Genomic DNA, 15,089 nt, shown 5'->3' with positions numbered 1-15,089 from the left:
ATGATGATATTTAATCATCGACATGATGCATTACGACACAATATGGTTTTCCCAGCATGTCGTGGATATCCTCAGTACTTTAAAAATACTGACTGGCTGCATATTTCTTCACATAATTTGTCCTGTTTAACTTTATTTAGTACAAGAGAATGTGTGAAACAATAAAAATCAATGTATGCATAGTTTTTCATAATATTTTAATTTTAATTTAATGTGGCTCTACTGGTTCTGTTTTGTTTTTCTGGTCCAACTTATCAAATCTCAGAAAAAAAAAAAAATATTGTGCTACGTATCATATCTTGAAAATACCACAATACCAAGTATCAAGCCCATCCCTCTATGTAGCCATTTTATTTACCATCCAAAACCTTCACAAATCCTCTAAGGTCTTAGAAGTAGTGTTGTTAAATGTAAATTTGTAGTAAATTTGAGAAAGAAATGGGGAAAAAATCTATCTTTGGATACTATTTTTCCTTATAACGCCATGTGTGTAGCTCTCAGCTATGAATGGATTTTTAAATAAGCCTTTAATATATTTTTAAAACTGTATTAAACCCCAGGCATCTGGCGGTGCATTCATAGCCCTTTCATGTAAAAGGGAGCTACCAAAGGCATATTAAACTCTTGAGACGTCTGGTTTCTATCACCACCATTGTGAAAAATTCTCAATACGTTTTTCTAGAACGGAACATTTCACACCAAACCACTCTGACTGACGTTGTTTGTATATTAACCATTTAATTATGTACTAATTTTGAACAGTTGGTCAAATTTCCCTTTAAAACTAATTTAATGAACGCCTGAGTTTGTTTCGCTTAGCAACCGAGCGGACGAGACCATTTCGCCTAGCAACGGGGGGAAACATGGCGAAGGAGTTTCAGCTCTCTAAACGGATTTTTATCAACAATATAGATTCATACTCATCAAAATACATCGCTAAGGTAAGATATCGTACAGTTTACCTATTAAACATATGGCTAGGTGTCGTTTGGGTGATTATTTTTCCGCTGTGTGTTTGTCAGTATCTATCCACCTGTGCTGTCGGAGCGTCTCTGGAGGAGGATGAAGGAGAGGAAGAGGAGGATAAAGTTTCCAGAAAAGACAATAATGTACAAGACGACCGATTTCAGATCGTTGGAACAGTTAGAAATAAAAATGAGAAAGTGAAAAGCTTTGCGGTGGAAGAATACTCGGTAAGTTGTTTTTTGTTTTGTTTGTTTGGGTGTTTTTTTTACCCTTTTCGCAGGAAAAGCTCCCCCTCCGGAAGACATGGTTAAGCTCAGACAAGTGATGATAACCCTATGAGCAGGGGAACTTCACCGGTTTTTTGAAAATACTACATATTTAAAGGGTTGAGATGCGAAGTCATTCAAAGTGGTTTGATGTGAAAAGCTCCGTTCTACAGAAACTTGCCGAGTCAGAATTGTTAACAGTGGTGGTGATAGGAACCAGACGTCCACCTCTAAAAGCACCTTCTCCGAAAGTTATTACATGAAATGGTTAGTAATATGCCGACATTGTTTTGCCATAGTTTTATGATAAAAAGTTTGGCTTTATATGTATTTTAATCCGTTTATGGCGGATGAATACATGTAAGGCAAAATAGTCCCCAAAGAAAACGTATTTTTTCAGGTTTATGACTTTTTTACTGTCAGCAACATTACGTATAAAAACTCAGAAGATGCAAGTAGGTTCACTTTTGGTTTTTGATAGTAAATAAAATCAGAGTCTCTAAGTTTCTCTACAGTGAACCATTTCACACCAAACCACTCTGAATGATTTTGTTTACACCACAAGGACTGAATTATTTAGAAATTAGAAGCCACATTTATTCATATTCAGTACACATACAGAAACTTGTATGCAACATGTATTATTTTCAGCACACATACAGCAACATACACTACTGTTCAGTTTTGAATCACTTGCCACATCTTATTTTATGTTCACTTATACATTGTGGATTTAAATGTCAAAAACTATTCACCAAATTATATTTAAATAGACGTTCTATCCAGTATTTCAAGAGGTCTGTAAACATACAGTGAGTAAAAAGATAAATAATAAACTGTAATTATCTGTTTACATTTTTTGCCAAAGTTATCTGCCTTGAAAGCAGGGAAATTGATCTACTTTTTATTTTAGTCGTTAGCATTTCATTACTAAATTCTTTTTTGTATTTAATTTTATTATGTTGCACTGGTGATAGCATTTACCTAGGCAAGGCAAGTTTATTTGTATAGCACTTTTCATACGCAGCGTAAATTCAAACTGTTTCACGCAAACAGAAAAAACCTTTAAATAATATTAAATAATAAAGCTTATGGCAGCCTGAGATCTTTCACCTCGGCAAGGCATTTGCAAATATAGTTACGAAGAAAGTAAATTAAGGCGCTAAAGATAAAAGCCAATAAAATAGAAAATAAAATGAGAGATTATAAGAAATTAAAATAGTGCTAAAATAAAGTGCAGTGCAAGAAAACAAGAATGTCTTTAAACAGGACTTAAAGATGGCTGCATTTGGAGCGTATCTGACCTCATCTGGGAGTTTGTTACAGCAGCTGGCAGCATAATGACTGAATTTTGCCTCACCTTGTTTCGTTCTGATTCCGGGCACTGCTGACCGGTCCCTAGTGATTGAAGATGCCTATTGGGTTTGTATACCTCAAGCAGATCAGCAGTGTATTTTGGTTTTGAGGCCCAAGTACTACTACTACGAAAAGGATCCAAAGAGGGGAGAAAAGAGCTGAACTTGAGTCCCTTTACTGATAGATGCTGGATGCACAAACAAGTTCCACTGTAGCTCTCAGTTACACAGTACTTTAGTACATTTTTTGAGCAGCTACTTTTGACTGTTTGAGTCATTATTCCAGAATAAAAGTAACAATACTTGTACCTGAGTATGGGTTTAGGCTACTCTACCCACCTCTGGAGCAGCAACATTAGTAGCATTTGTTGTGTTTGCTGACAAAAGCAAGTTCAGTGCTGCTGAGCTTAGGTTTCCCATTATCTCCCACTTTACCTGAACTCACACTATCACTTCTTCTACCTCCTTTCAGGCATTAAGCCGAGATGAGCTCCTACAGCGTCTGATGGAGTGTGATGTTATTGTGTATAACATCTCGGAGGATGCTGAAGTGACTGATGAAGCAACATGGGCCGTTTCAGGTGACGGCTACACATGAATGTAGCCAAGCATGGGTGTGTCTTATTTCATGCATTACTGAATGTTTTATTTTCTCATTGCAGCCCTCCACAGTGAAATGGAGCACTTTAGATCTCCCAAAATGTTCGTTTTGGTGTCAACACTGATGTCATGGGCGATGACTAAACCGGCTGATCCTGTGAGTGTCGTCCCTATCACATCATTCGTTCATTACATACACATTTGTCAAAGGAATAGTCATTACAGATTGCATTCTGCATTACTTAATTGCTTTATTTATACAAAGAAGAAATCACAAGTATAAAGTCGTATGCACAAGTTTGGGCACCACCCTTTTTATTGATTTTTTAAGTGAAAATAAGTTAACACACTTCTGCACATTTTAATGCACAATTAGTGTTTATTTGCTGAACGAACGAATGAACAAACACACTAACTTACTTATTTACTTACTTACTAACTACCTAACTTACTTACTTACTTGATCCCAAAAGGACGTTGCAGTATTACAGACATATTGCACGTAAACATGAAATATCTTTCATACATCATAAGATCATGCACGCCTTCACCATCTAACAAAAGTCTTCACATTACATAATTCCACAGTATGAATGTTCATTATTTTATTTCTTAGGATGATCCTGAAATTCCTCTGATCGAAGACGACTTCAGACGAAAAAGACCACATCCAAGCTTCAAAGAACAAGCCAGTGCGGAGAAACTTGTGTTGAAGTTGGGAAAAACTAAAAATTAATTCATTTTTAATAAAACAGTTTCACAATTTCTTTGTTTTTACCCTAACCAACCTTCTCTTTCAGAAAAAGTCCAAGCTCTCCACTTATGTTGTGGCTGCAGGGCTGCAGTACGGGATGGGCGAGGGTGTTTTCCACTTTTTCTTCAAGGTACTGAAGAATTGATTACATTACTGTAATGGTCTCCTAACTGGACTCCCAAAAAGACAAACAGCTTCAGCTGATTCAATATACAGCTGCCAGAGTCTGACTAAGAGAAGTCTCACTAAAAGAAGGGAACACATCACCCCCATTCTCAAATCCTTACACTGGCTAACCAGTCTGTTACAGAATAGACTTTAAGATACTATTACTGGTCTATAAATCATTCACTGGTGCATGTTGCGGAGATATGAGCTGAGCAGCACTCTCAGATCATTAGGACCTGGTCAGTTAGTAAAACTAAACATAGAGTAGCACCGTTTAGCTACTATGCTTCTCTTTAAAGGAACCAGTTGACAGAGAGCATTAGAAGAGCCCGACACTGGACACTTTTAAATCCTGGCTAGAAACATTCCAGTTTGAGCAGCTTTCAGCTCAGTTTAAAACACTGTTAGCTTTTCTAGCCCTTTTTCTTCTAACAGCACTTTTTATTTAATCCTAATCTAACTTCTAATTTTTAATTATTTTTTTTAACTAATTTAATTTCTAATTTGATTTTTAGTTTAATGATTTTCTCTTTTAAAGCTATAGTTTTAATCATGTTTTAATCATGTTTTTAATATCTATTCTCATTTTTTTAAACAACTCTATTTTCTCATTTGCAAATCACTTTGAATGACAACTGTGTATGAAAGGTGCTATATAAAATAAACTTGCCTTGCCTTTTTATATTAATGTTAGCCTACTTGTGGCTACTTTTGTTTTGTTTATGTTATGTTGTGCTATGAGCAATTCTGTGAAAATTTAGGCTGGATTTGTTACAGGATCAGATCAGATTTGTTCCTTTTTTCCTTCTGATATCTGATCAGCATTTTCTGCTGCTATCTGTCTCACACCAGTACTATATATCAAATTGATGGCATCTATGTTACAGTAGTTGATGCTGTTCGGACTGTACTGATATAAATAAACATTGGTCTTTTTAATGGTTTTGCTTCTTAACGCTGACTCAGGCATCCTGGCTTGGAGAGTTGAACAGCATCCCTGTTTTTGGGTCCGGCACGAACATCATTCCTGCCATCCACGTCTACGATCTGGCTTGGTTAGTAAAACTGACATGTATAATTAATTAATTGCCACTGAGGTTATTTCAGGTACTTCTTTTATTTGTTTTTATTTTAAATGGACTCTACAATCTGGTTTTCCAGCGTAGTACAAAACATCATCGATCAGAAACCCAAAGCACACTATTTCATTGCTGTGGACGACTCCAAGAACACACTTGAGGATATTGTGAAGGTAACAACTCTACACATGTTCTTCTTAAAGAACCCTTTTCATGGAAAACTGTTTTTCTGGTTCATGTCATATGTAAACTCTCCAAGAATGTAGGGTTCAGTCTCCAGTCCACAGAATTCATATGTGAAAACTGCATTAAAAAACAGCCCATTTTGAATGTGGTATTTTTGTGATGTCACAAACAATGCCTGTTTACATACAGCCTGCAGCAGTTTAGCCACACCTACTCACTTTGAAGCTATAAGGAGTTTTTCAGCCTGGTCTGCTTTTTGAGTGAGGAACAATACAATCAGTAATAAAATTAATACAATCAATCAGAACAGAGATCATTTACATATATCAGTTTTAAAGGCACAGTAAGAAAAACAGTCTGATTAATTCTAACAAATAAAGAGAGCTTGAAATATGTAAAAATGAGTAACTGTTTTTTTTAGTTAATAAAAACACATATAAGTGCATGTCAGCAATGTCTATAAATTACAAGAAAAATGTAGAACATGGGTCCTTCAAGGTAATAGCTTTAAAGTCTTTTGTGTCTAATTCATCTTGACTGCATTATCCCCCAGGCCATTTCATATGTGCTGGGTCCTGAAGAGGTCAATAAAGTCTCCAGAGAAGATGCACACCTCACTCAGGAACTTACAGTGAGCCTGTTTTGACATAGCAACACTTTGTTTATTAATTATTAGGCTTTCTGTAGGTTGTATGAACAAGGTTTTACGCACATAAACATGGATTTGTGAAAATGAAACTATTTGATCAATTTGAATTATATATTTCCCCAGCAAACTGATTTAGATCAGCTAAGCCTGAACCTCCGGATTGAACCAGTTTTGCTGAGAGACATGTTTAATCTGCGCTGGGTGTGTGAATCTGGAATCGTAGAGAACATTGACTGTGTTGTGGAGGAGTACAAACAGACAAGACGGCTTCTGGTGAGTATGACCACATAAACTAGTGCAAAGTAGCAGTTTGACCACAGCATCTTCACTAACAGTTAAGTAACAGTTGTACAATTGCAACTGCATCGATCTGTAAGTGATGATTAGAATCAGTTACAAGTAGATATCAATGGAAATATTTGTGTGCCCCTGGTTAGATTACAGTTGTATGCAAAAGTGTGAACACCCCTGGTTAAATTTCATGTTTTGTTGGTTGTCTAATTGAAAATAAGTTAAGACTTCCTCTACAGAGAACATCCTCTTTCAGATGTAAAAAATAAAAGAGATTGTATTGTATTATTTATTGTCTGTGTCCCACTACGGTGTAAACAGCTCCTCCAGTCACATTTAGGTACTCAGTATTGTGAAAAATAATTCTGAATTGTGACAAAATAATCAAATGGAACTGAATCAGGGTGAAATGTGAGATTTTTATGATGCATTGTCATTTTCCAAAGAATTGGATCACATTTTTGAAGTCCTAAACGTTAATGTCTAATTAAGAAAATGAAACAGTATTCATTGTTTTAACTTACTTTTTTCTAGCCGATCAAGATCTGTCTCCTCGGCCCCCCCGCTGTTGGGAAGACTTCAGTGGCAGCACGTCTGTGTAACCATTATAAACTCCATCATATTAGAGTCAAGGAGGCCACTGAGGAAAAAATAAAACATCTGGTCAGTGTGATCTTAAATTTGATCTTAAAATTATTCAGATTCGTATTGTTTGTACATTAAATAGTAGATCAACTTGGTTCATGTTTTAAGGTATTATATAGGTTATATGTGTGTAATGTTTTATATTAGGAGGAAATGCTTCAGCAGAGTGATGGAGAAAATGAGAATGATGAAGCACTGAAGGAGGCTCAGGAGCTACTGGACTCTCTGAAGGACAGTCTGTCTCAGAGAGGAGGTATGTTTTCCTTTCTATTCTTTTAAGAATGTTTTAAAGGAGGGCCCATGTCCTACGTTTTTCTTATGCGTTATTTTTTCCCTAGAGGTGCACTTAAAACATTTATGTGGTTTTATATACCAAAAATGGTCGGAATTCATTTCTACATGACTATTTTTCAGCCTGTCTTTATCCCTTAGAATTAAACAGGATGGTTTTGTTACTGTGCCTTTAAGACTTATATATGTAAATGAGTTCTGTTCTGATTGGCTATCGTGTTTTGGACCTCATTCATGAAACACTCAGAGCTGAAATACTCCAAAGAGCTTCAGTATGAATGGGTGGGGCTAAATAGATGGATATATGTAAATGAGTTGGTTCCTTCGACATCACAGAAACAGTGAACTGAAAATGGGCTGTTTTTGCAGCTTAGTTTCCAAATATGGGCTGTATAGACTGGAGAGTGAATGGTATGTTATGAAAGTTTGACGGTGTTTACATGTTACTTCAAACTCCTTTATTTTTTCATGATATGGGCCCTTTAATACTTTCAGACTTTGTACCATCTGTTTGCAAATGTGTTGTACAGTAATTGCGAGAGATAATTCAGCACATCAATGCATGATATTAAATTCAGCAGATTTGCTTATGTGTGTGTGTGTGTGTGTGTGTGTGTGTGTATGTGTGTGTGTGTGCATTTGTGTTCATACAGACCAGCTGGATGACGAGAATGTTTTGCGAATCATCAGAGAGAAGCTCAACTCAAAACCTTGCAGAAATCAAGGGTTTGTTTTGGACGGCTACCCCACTACATACGAGCAAGCTAAAGAACTCTTCTTTGGTGAGCCACTCTAATATCACCTATAAGTCAGCATGAGAAAGCAGGAAAGGATTTCTCTAATACATTTCATAGATTTTTTTTTTTCATTTTTAACTTTTCAAATGTGTCTTAGATGAAGATATGGAAAAGGACCCCCGATCCAAACTTCTGCCACACAACAAAAAGATAATCCCAGGTAAATTATAATAAATAGTAATGCTGAAGTTTTACATTTGGAGTGTTTATAAAACATGAATGTTTCACTGATTTATTAACTCATAAACCCTAAACTGTCATGCAGCTTAAGTTGCTTGTAACCTATATGAAACTAATTGCTTTTTACATGAAAAGTTTTGTGAAACAGCCAATCAAAATGCTGATAACACATCACATGATCCAATCAAATGTTTGATTTTACCGGACTGACGGACAAGAAAATGAAACAGAAGGTGGGTTTATTAGATGGTTGAAAATTAAATCCTGATTGACTTCATGCAACTTTGGTAGTTTTTTGCCATGACATCAGACAAGTTTCTCAAAAATAAGTTGGCTTAACTAACTGGCTAACCATAATAGCTGTTTAAAGGGAAACTCCACTGAATTTTCAAAAAGTCTGCACAATTAAATGGTTAAGGTTTAAACAAAGTCATTCAGAGTGGTTTGGAATGAAAGGCTCTATTATAGAGAAACTTGCTAACTTAGTATTGTTCACAGTGGTAGTGATAGGAACCAGACGTCCAAACAGTTTAATGTCTCTAAAAGCTCCCTCACAGAAAGTTATTACATGAAATGTAATGGCTGATGTCTGATACATTGCCTTCCTTCATCACTTTCATAACTACAGAACCTACAAATTTAGTTGCATGGTAGTTATTGAATAATTCATAGTAGTTACTGAACCGTACATTTTAGGATTAATAACTGAATAATAAGCCTGCAGCTCAAGCTTTATAGGGGTTAAATATGCTCACCAAGTATTTTCCTTGACAGTTCCAGAATTCTAGACTGACGTTTGATATCCGATATTTTTCATGTACATATCCATCGATGGCAGCTCATAAACTTTTTATAAAATGTAGAAATTGGGACTAAATCCACCTGAATTAGCATTACAATTCTGTAGGTAAAGCGTTTCAAATCCAGGTAGATGAATAAAATCCAGGTATTTTAGGGCAATAGCTCAGCGTCAGCTAAACATTCTGCGTCACCCAAACGTTTGCAAACTATGCAAAATGTAAATAAAAACGAAATTCACTGATGTGCACATCATTTTAAACCCTAAATAGTACAAAGACAACAAATCAAATGTTGAAACTGAGAAATTTTATTGTTTTTTGAAAAAATGTATGCCCATTTTGAATTTAATGCCAACAACACATTCCAAAAAAGTTGAGACAGGGGCATGTTTACCACTGTATTTCATTACCTCTTCTTTTATTAACACTCTGTAAGTGTTTGGGAACTAAGGATACCGACTGCTGTAGTTTTGAAAGTGAAATGTTTTCCCATTGATGTAGGATTTCAGCAGTGCAACATTTTGGGGTCTCCTTTGTCGTATTTTTCATTTAATAATGTGCCAAATGTTTTCAGTGGTGACAGGTCTGGACTGCAGGCAGGTCAGTTTAGCACCCAGACGCTTTTAATACAGAGCAATGCTGTTGTAATACATGCAGAATGTGGTTTGACATTGTCTTGCTGAAATAATTAAGGCCTTCCCTGAAAAAGATGTTGTCTGGATGGCAGCATATGTTGCCAAAACGTATATATCATTTGGCATTAATGTCGCCTTCACAGATGTGCACGTCACCCATGCCATGTGCAGTAATGCACCCCTATACCATCATGAATACTGGCTTTTGAACTGTGCACTGATAACAAGCTGAGTGGTCTTTAGCCCAGAGGACGCAGTGTCCATGATTTCCAAAAAGAAATTCAAATGTTGATTCGTCAGACCACAGGACACTTTTCCACTTCGCCTCAATTCATTTTAAATCAGCCTGGGCCCAGAGAAGGTGGCAGCATTCCTGGATCCTGTTTATATATGCTTTCTTTTTTGTGTTTAAGAGTTTTAATTAGCATTTGTGGATGCAGCACCAAAATGTTTTCACAGACAGTGTTTTTCAGAAGTGTTTCTTAGCCCATGGAGTGATTTCCACTACAGAGTCAGGTCTGTTTTTAAAGCAGTGCTGCCTTAGGGTTCAAAGATCACGGTCAGCAAATACTGGTTTTTGGTCTTGTCTCTTGCATACAGAGATTTCTCCAGATTCTCTGAATCTTTTAATGGTATTATGTTCTTTAGATGATGAAAAGCAGAAGTTCTTTGCTGTTTTACGTTGAGAAACATTATTCTTGAATTGTTGCACTATTTGCTTGTGCAGTCTTTCACAGAGTGGTGAACCCCTCCTCATCTTTACTTCTGAAAGACTTGGCCTCTCTGAGATGCTTTTTTATACTAAATCATGTTACTGACCTGTTGCCAATTAACCACCAGGTGTTTTTTTTAAGCATTGCACAACTTTAACAGCCTTTTGTTGCCCTCATCCCAACATTTTTTGGAACGTGTTGCTGGCATCAAATTCAAAATGGGCATATATTTTTCAAAAAACAATAAAATGTCTCAATTTCAACATTTGACATGTTGTTTTTGTACGATTTTCAATTAAATATAGGGTTTAAATGATTTGCACATGATTGCATTTTGTTTTTATTTACATTTTGCACAGCGTCCCAACTTTTTTGGAAATGGGGTTGTATATCCCTAGTTATTTTCTAGATTTGTGTAATGTTTTGTCTGATGATGCTGGGCTCTGTGTGCTTTAGCACTCTCACCAGCAGGTCTGTTGGTCTTTTTCTCTGCAGAGTACATCTTCTCACTGGACGCCACTGATGAATTTCTGAAAGAGCGGGTCCGGAACCTCCCCCAGAGTGTAGCAGAGGAGATGCACTACACTCAGGATGAGTTTCTGCAGCGCCTCTCCACATTCAGGGAGGCAAACACAGAGGATGACACAGTGCTTAACTATTTTGATGAGCTAGAGATCCATCCAGAGCACATAGGTGAGTGTCAGTGTGCATATTAACCACTGCACATACAGGGACCATTGCAAGGAGAAATATACTTCTGATTTAGATAACGTTGACTGTTAATGACACTACATCACTTTGGACTGACAGAAGTTATCCATGTGTTTATCTTTTGCAAGAAAATATTAGCTTAGCTGTCTTACTCCAAGTATAATCAATCAGCCAAGGCATGTTTGGTGTATGAGGTTTCCTTCTTTAGTATTGCACTTGAGCTACATAGTAATGGACCACTTAGCATTGTGCTGGGTGCCTAATTCATTGCACATTTGCCTCCAAACACATCAGTTTGTTAAGTGATCTCAGATAGCATTGCTTATGTGGTTTCTGACACTGGATGACACACTGTTATTTATAAAAATGGACAAAAGCGCGTCACATAGCTGACAACAGTTCTAACAGCTGTCCTGAAGCCGAAGTGTGTCTATACTTTGGTTTATTTAAAGGAATCCTAATGCAAGCAGGGACTGGGTGTTCTTTTCCAGAGATCAGCAACATTGATGATACTGGGAATAGGGCTGTGATTGAGAAGATAATCGAGGTAGTGGGAGGGGCAATGAACTACGGCCCCACACAGGAGGAACAGGCAGAGGAAGAGAGAAAAAGAGCCATGAAGAGACATCAGCAGCTTATTCAGGAAGCAGCAGAGAGGGAGCTCATAGAGGCAGTGGAGAAGGCCAGAATGACTGTTCTACTGGAGGAATGGGTAAATCAGAGGCTAGAATTGCCAAAAATACTTATCTTTTCCAAACCTTTCTGGAATTCGACATGCAATTTTTTCAGTTTTACTGGTGTTGAGGGTGGCATGGTGGCGCAGTGGGTAGTCGCCTCACAGCAAGAAGGGCCTGGGTTAGTTTCCCCATCAGGTGACCAGGGTCCTTTCTGTGTGGAGTTTGCATGCTCTCCCCTTGTCTGTGTCACTTTCCTCAGGGTATTCCAGTTTCCTCCCACAGTCCAAAGACATGCAGTCAGGCCAATTGGACATGCTAAATTGTCCCTAGGTTTGAGTGTGTGTGTGATTGTATATATATGTAGGGTGATTCCTGCCTTCTGCCCTATGACCGCTGGCTCCAGCACACCCTGTGACCCATAAGGATAAGCAGCTTAGAAAATGTGTGTTTGGTGATGAGTGAAAATGAATCAGATTGGTCATTGGCCTGTATCATTTTATTTGAGTATGAGGCAAGTTATTTAGATTTGGACAACATAGTGAAAGCAGCTCCCCAATTCTTGTAAATTCAAAAATATTTAATGTAGTATGTAAACATTACTAAAATTGCAGTGCGTACCATTCACTTCCCAGTGCCCAGGAAACTGAGCTGCAGAAACAGCCTATTGGTGATGTCACGAAAATAATTACATGTATCTACTTATTCAGCCTACCGCAGTTTAGTCTCACCCATTAATGCTGAAATTCTAAGGAATGTTTCCACCCAGATTGCTTGTTGAATGGGACTATATACAGAGCAGCCAGTCAGAACAGAGATCATTTACATATGTGTTAGTGTTCAAGGCATAGTGACAAAGATAGCTTGTCAAAGATTGATTGTTGAGGATGAATGGCTATAAAATAATCATGTAAAAATGAATTGCATTTCTGCAGTTGTCTGATTATTGAAATGGTCATGGAAACAGCATACTTTAATTTGTTAGATCAGAGTAAGGCCTAGAAATCTGATTAAGAAATCTGATAAGAGAGCTCCTTTAACTCTTTAATCAGATTTCTCAGTGCACATAAACCCTTACCCAGATTTCTTTTGTATTTCTCAGCCTGCACATGTGCGCAACAGACGGCAGTACTAGAAATAGGCCAGCAGCGGTGCTGCCAGACGCAGCAAAACACTTTTGGAGCGACACTGAAATCAAATACATGCTTAACGAAATTAAGGATTTAAATATTCTTCATCTTTTAGATCATGTATGTTCATATTTTCAGGTAAAGTGGTGTGACGTTTTTTACAGAAAGCCAGGGCATGAAGTTTGAGCTTTGCATTACATTTACATCACGTCTTGTTGTATTGTCTTATTGCAAATGTATTAGCCGGTTGCAAAGCAGAAATCTGATTATTGTCTGACTCATGCAGACCCAGAGTTTTCCCATTATCTGATTACTCAAGTGCACATAAAAGCGATTACTGACAAAATCTGATTTTCTGCAGTTATCTGATTATTAATTGCATGCAAATGCACTCATTGTAAGTGGACCTTAGGAAAAAATTACATGAAAAAACATTGAAAGTGGGCTCTGTAAAGAAAAAATTACATTCATCTTCAGTTTTGCATTGAAGCTGCACAGCTAATGAAGCTAACAGGTAGTAGAGGTTTATAGACCATTACTTACTGCTTTTTGAGGCGAATATCTTTATGTCGATTTAGTGCTTGCTTAGTACTTAATGGTGGGCTTAAAGGTTCCATTACTTGTTAGCTTGTTTATTAGCCTCATAGCTTTATTCACTGAGCTATTCCTTTGATTGACCATTCTCAAAAATGTAAATACAGCTCTTTTGAATGCCATGAAGATTCTTGTTATTATCTAGCAATAAAGGCTAGCTACACAGTAGAAGAAAAAAGTGTTCTAAAAATATCACTTAAATTAGTTTTAGATGTGCTGTTTTATCATATGTATTTCATACTGCAGTGGCTGAAGCTATGTGTTCCTCCAGAACAAGAATGTGAAGGAGGTGAAGAAGCAGGAGCATGAGCTGCTGGAGACTCGCTCTATACCCATGAGGCACTACCTGATGAAGTACGTCATACCAACACTCACCCAGGGGCTGCTAGAGTGCTGCAAGGCTAAACCTGAGGATCCTGTCGACTTTCTGGTACTTGTTTCATTTTTCCTTAATCTTTTCTCCTTTTCTCGTTGGTTTCTTTTGTTCTTATTTATCTGTTGTTATACATTAATCTGTAATTGTTCAACTGTTGCAGGCTGATTATTTTCTCAGGAACATCTCAGAAGATTAGTCATCTGCTGTTGACCTGATCCAAAGTGGAAGAATGAAGAAAAGTTGTGTGGTTTGCAACTCATACTGTTTTTTTCTCACTCAGTTTATTCCATATGTTCACATAATTGAAAATAAGGATATTGAGGCACTCAAAGTATGCACACTTCACTCTGTTTTGCTGATCCAAAATGTGGCAATGCCAGTTTCACTGTGAAAATAATAAACTAGACAAAATCAACGCACTTTGGAGGAAGTTTATTACTTCTGCTTCTGAAAGTTCAGATGTTACAGATCTCATTCCTCTCCACATGCAAAGTAAAAGTCAGTAAGTCAAACCCTCATTCTGTATACAGTAAGACAGTATACAGCATGGAGAGGTACCAGAATCTCGAATAAAAGAAAATAATCACATAAACTTAATTTTCCGATAAGCTGTGATTAGATGATAAAGGATAAATAAAAGACTACCATTTAAAAGCTTGGAATCACTGTTTTTTTAATAGTCTAAACCCAAATTGTTTGCAGACAAGTGTCTTAAAATGATTCTAATATGTTGGGTCGGGACCAAGAGCTATTTTCTTCCTTGCCCAAAGCCCCGGCATATGATGGTTTTTAAAATCTAAACTATTCTGTGCTGTGGTTTTGTTGTCTTGTGTTGTGATTATTGTCTTAATCACTTACAAAAAATAAAAAGGGTATTCAATAAAAAATAAAAGAAAGTAGAATAACAGACTTCAGCCGCTGAGTTCTTGTGGAAGGGAGAAAAAGGCTTATTTATTTCAGGTGGCACAGGGTCTCGAGAGACCCCAACTGCGCAAATACAGTGTTCCAAACAACAGTGTATATACCATTTATCTGGGGTAATTTGATATCCCCCTGCCTTACTTCTCAAATTTTGATATTAGCTCATTCTCTAATAGGTGCATCTCTTCGTCCATCAATTTGGCCATCGCATGATGAGCTCACTCCTCAAAACTGGCTTCAACAGGTTTTTACCAGCCTGCTCTACCTTTCAAGGTCAACTTGCCCCTTTTTTCACTGGGTCAGTAGGT

At 37.1% G+C, this 15,089-nt stretch overlaps 1 protein-coding gene across 1 annotated transcript; it reads left to right on the top strand.

Annotated features, from left to right (window-relative positions):
* The first annotated feature begins 845 nt into the window (after positions 1 to 845).
* On the top strand, positions 846 to 14,211 carry ak7a (adenylate kinase 7a). Its single transcript, XM_036582704.1, is given in 18 exon segments — positions 846 to 941; positions 1,023 to 1,193; positions 3,060 to 3,168; positions 3,250 to 3,344; positions 3,804 to 3,941; positions 3,988 to 4,071; positions 5,076 to 5,164; positions 5,271 to 5,361; positions 5,928 to 6,005; positions 6,147 to 6,296; positions 6,849 to 6,977; positions 7,107 to 7,212; positions 7,904 to 8,032; positions 8,145 to 8,207; positions 10,871 to 11,068; positions 11,578 to 11,798; positions 13,756 to 13,914; positions 14,021 to 14,211. Coding segments are annotated over 18 exon segments (2,124 nt in total). The 5' UTR covers positions 846 to 863; the 3' UTR covers positions 14,057 to 14,211.
* Positions 14,212 to 15,089: the final 878 nt, after the last annotated feature.

Source organism: Colossoma macropomum, unplaced genomic scaffold (assembly GCF_904425465.1).
Source record: "Colossoma macropomum unplaced genomic scaffold, Colossoma_macropomum, whole genome shotgun sequence".
NCBI lineage: Eukaryota > Metazoa > Chordata > Actinopteri > Characiformes > Serrasalmidae > Colossoma > Colossoma macropomum.
Note: the sequence above shows the minus strand (reverse complement) of the source record. Positions and strands in the feature narration are given on the sequence as shown.